This window comes from Austrofundulus limnaeus, unplaced genomic scaffold (genome assembly GCF_001266775.1).
Source record: "Austrofundulus limnaeus strain Quisiro unplaced genomic scaffold, Austrofundulus_limnaeus-1.0 Scaffold41, whole genome shotgun sequence".
NCBI classification, from domain to species: domain Eukaryota; kingdom Metazoa; phylum Chordata; class Actinopteri; order Cyprinodontiformes; family Rivulidae; genus Austrofundulus; species Austrofundulus limnaeus.
Window position 1 is genome coordinate 795,991 of NW_013952443.1, and position 4,270 is coordinate 800,260.

Consider the following 4,270-nt stretch of genomic DNA (forward strand, 5'->3'; position numbering starts at 1 on the left):
GCGTTGAGGTGAGGCCGACTATTTCTAGTCAGAACCTCTCAGCCTCGCACACTAGCTCCGTTTCCTTCCCCACCAGAGAGGTGACGTTCCACGTCCTAAGAGCCAGCTTATGCAGTCGAGGGTCAGACCGCCAGGGTCCCCTCCTTCGGCCGCCGTCCATTCCACACTGCACCCGACCCCTTTGGCCCCTCCTACGGGTGGTGAGTCCGTTGGAAGGGGGACCCACGTCTCCTCTTCGGGCTGAGCCCGGCCGGGCTCCGTGGGTGAAAGCCCGACCACCAGGCACTCGCCATCGTACCCCACCTCCAGGCCTGGCTCCAGAGGGGGGCCCCGGTGACCCGCGTCCGGGCGAGGGAACGCCAGATCCAGTGTTYDTATTCATCATAAGGGGTCTTCGGGCTGCGCTTTGTCTGGTTCCTCACCTAGGACCTGTCTGCATGGGTGACCCTACCAGGGGCATAAAGCCCCAGACAGCATAGCTCCTAGGATCATTGGGACACTCAAACCCCTCCACCACGATAAGGTAGCAGCCCAAGGAGAGGAAACAATCAAATTATGGTTAATTGTAGAATAATGGTTTATTGGATTAAAATTCCTTCCGTTTGATTAATTGAAAACATCAGTTTAAACCTTATTTCAGTGTAGTTTTGACTTCATCCAGCAGAGGGTGTCGCTGCTCTACCTCGACCCCGTTGAGCTGAGCAGAGAGCCGTCTCCATGTGGGCGGCATCATAATTAAACACGCAAATCTTATTTAGTTTTATTTGCGACACAACAATAATAATGGACTACACCAAACTCTAAGGAAAAGTACCAAAGGCTGTAACAGACCAGGCAAGAGAGCAGGACGACAGAACGTTAAGCTAACTGTAGCTAACGTTAGCTTCTTCTTGCAGAGTTTAACTCATGTGAATGAAAAAAAAGTTAGTCGCTACAAATAATTAATTTGAAGTTAATCTAATCTGTGAGACGAAACCCGGCCAATGAACCAATCTAATGAACAGTAACTGATGTCAAATCATGTCCAGCCCAGATAGAACCAGAGAGAATATAAACAAACAAACAATTGCCAGTAATCATTTATTTGTATTTTATTATGTTCCTAGTATGTTTTTGAGTTGATCTTTATATAAAAATATTTCCCTGTGTTTAAATTATAGTTTTTCATCTTCAGGGAGTGTTTTTACTTATTTTATTCTTTCATTTATTTTCAACTAGCAACTTAACAGATTCATGTTTTGTTATATTTTATAAATATGTCCAAGTTTAATAATGTGAGAGAAATCCACATTTCTCTGTTCATTCAGTCAATGTTTAATACAGCTGGCACAATGAGTTGTTAAAATAATACTGTACTTTTTTAAATTTAGCATGTAAAACATTAGCCCTTCATGTTATAGAAAGACGCTTGATTCAAGAGAAATGTCAGGTTTTTAAGAAAATGGCCGCTTATCAATTAATCGTTAGTTGATCAATAAGATCAATCAACTTTAGATTAATTCATTAATCGATAACTTGGTAACCACTGAATGTGCATCTTCAATCAACTCAAGAAGGCCAGTTTAGTTAATTGACAGCAGCAGACCCATAAATGTCTGAAACTCATAATTACAGATATATTCTAACGTTTGGTGTGACGACTTGTTTATGACACAGACTGAGAAATAACATTTTGTATCCCACAGTCTGTCCAGACTTGCTGCCAACTCTTGTTTTGTGAAATCAGTTTTAAAATTCTAACCCTGATAAGTAGTTTTAGTCTAATAAACTGTTCGGGACAAACTATAAACATGTCTACTCTCGAGTTTTTAACTATTCTGGTTGTAAAGTGCTCCATCGCCAGGACGGGTTTCACTCATCTGTAGATATTAAGGGGAAAAAAATGGGTGTTTTCTGTTGTAGTTTTGTTAAAGCCGTCCAATCTGATGATACAGGATTAAACTGAGGCAACAAACCTCGGAGCCATAGTTTTATCCAATCAGAGCAGAGCGGGGCGGGTCTTACTGATTAACAGTGAGCCCAGGTGCAACACTGATCAGTGTTGATATGTTGATATTTGCAACCTGAGTAATGTGTTTGTCTTCAGAGCGTCATTATTGAACAGATGTTAAAAAGAAACGTTTGGTAATTGTTACCAGTTTGATGTTAGAGAAGGATTTATTCGACAAAATGTGGGTTTAAAAGTTGAAATAATATTTTTTTAATGTTTGAATCTTAAAAAACATTAGCTGTCAAAACATGCAATTTTTTAGTGTTTTTGATTCAAATTTTTGATAAATGTTTTTATTTTATGATTAAAAAAATAATAATTAAATGCATTGTCCACTACCAAAAGTCTGCTGCATGATTTTGTTATAAATGGGTGAAAGCAGCAGAATTATGTTTTGGTTAACAGTCAATGAGTTCACTTTAGACAGCTTTGGCAGATATTGAGTTGTTAAAATAATCCCCAGGTGTAAACAGATTCAGGAGAACACCAGGTTGAAATGAAAAGATCAAGTTCTCTCTGTTGAAAAGAAAAGAAGAAGCTCGTAAGGACAAGTCGACAAGGAAAAGAATGGAGTGCCGGAGAGCGTTAGAGCTAAAGTTGGGGCTAAAATTATCTGCAAATGAGCTGTGAGATTTAAAAAAATGTAGTTTTTAACAAAACCCTGATGAGTTTGAGTTACATTAATCCCAAAAACTATCATTTTATAATGAGAAACTGTGTTAAAAACATAAAAATCCTGATCAAAAACAGTGGAAAATCTCGTATTTTGTTATGTGTCTTGAAAACGATCCTCAGCCTCCTCTGTTGGGAACGTTTGGTTCCTGCAGGTGTTGTTTTGCTCTGAACTCAGCGTCTCCTCCTCTTCCTCACAGTACAATGCGTGCACTCTGCACGGTGGCAAAGGCCAGGAGCAGAGAGAGTTCGCCCTCTCCAACCTCAAAGCAGGAGCCAAAGACATCCTGGTGGCCACAGACGTTGCTGGTCGAGGTATTGACATCCAGGACGTGTCCATGGTCATCAACTACGACATGGCCAAGAACATTGAAGGTACAGACCCTTCCTCCTTCCTGTTGATGTGTTTAAAGTTCGACACAGAGTAACTGAGCGTCTCCCCGCAGACTACATCCATCGTATCGGTCGTACGGGTCGTGCCGGTAAGAGCGGCGTGGCCATGACTTTCCTGACCAAAGAGGACTCGGCCGTGTTCTATGACCTGAAGCAGGCCATCCTGGAGAGCCCGGTGTCCACCTGCCCCCCGGAGCTCACCAACCATCCCGACGCTCAGCACAAGCCTGGAACCATCCTGACCAAGAAGAGGCGCGAGGAGACCATCTTCGCCTGATTTTCTTACCCTTTTTTTTTTTAATCATGAAGATATTTCTCTGATTTCCAGTCAGGATTTGGTGATGTTTTTTTTTTTTTTTAAATGCTGGTAAAAACACATGATCTGAACTGGTTACAGTTTGGTTTGTTCAGCGCTGTATATAAACATCAAACATAAACAACAGTTGTGGTGAAAAGCAGTCGTAATCTCCTCCATGTAATAAAGATGAGCTTTTTCAGCTCCGTCTCTTGGTTAAAAATCCCTGACACTGTTTTAAAATAAATATTTGTACGATGTGACAACAAATTTAAAACATGTTTGTCTCTTTAAAGTCTGAATACTGTTTGAGAGTGGAGATTAAAGAAGGGGAAGTTGGAGTCACCTGTGTGTTTGCTTACTCAGTTGACCTGAGTCCAGTTATAACCGTTTCTTTAAGTCCTCATCATTTCACAGCACCTGTCACAACATGTGCACAAGCTGTCTAATTTAACATTTAGTTTTATGTAGTTACAAAAATGAACATGAGAAGCTCAGATTGCAGATTTTGTGATTCTTGGTTAATTATGAATGACCGTCGACAAACTGGACGGATCCAGAGTTAATCTTTGGAATCAGTGTCAGCAACTGTAACTCACCAATCTGGAACAATCGCTACATTACTGTTAAAAACAAATCAATATTTAATAAGGACTGGATGGAAACAGGGATTTGGTCTGTGTTACATTTAGTTAACAGTAACGGCTGCTTGTTATCATATGATGCTCTGTGTCAACAGCATAATCTAAAAACAAATCAAAAAAACATATAAACTCATTATCAAATCCATTCCAAAAGCTCTCTTATGTTTRATTGCAGGTTCATTGGCTTATTCACCTATTGTTCCATGTTTACCACAATTATTAATTGGAAATTACTCTTTCAAAGATTCCAAGCTTTCCAATAAAATTATTCGACAC

At 40.3% G+C, this 4,270-nt stretch overlaps 1 protein-coding gene across 1 annotated transcript in view; it reads left to right on the forward strand.

The window, feature by feature from the left end:
* ddx23 (DEAD (Asp-Glu-Ala-Asp) box polypeptide 23) overlaps positions 1-3,695 on the forward strand; it is a 15,818-nt gene extending 12,123 nt beyond the window's left edge. Inside the window, exons 15-16 of the mRNA XM_014007254.1 lie at positions 2,863-3,037; positions 3,109-3,695. Coding sequence (XP_013862708.1) covers positions 2,863-3,037; positions 3,109-3,332 — 399 coding nt within the window. The 3' untranslated portion in view covers positions 3,333-3,695. The remainder of the gene's footprint in view (positions 1-2,862; positions 3,038-3,108) is intronic.
* The last annotated feature ends 575 nt before the right edge of the window (positions 3,696-4,270 follow it).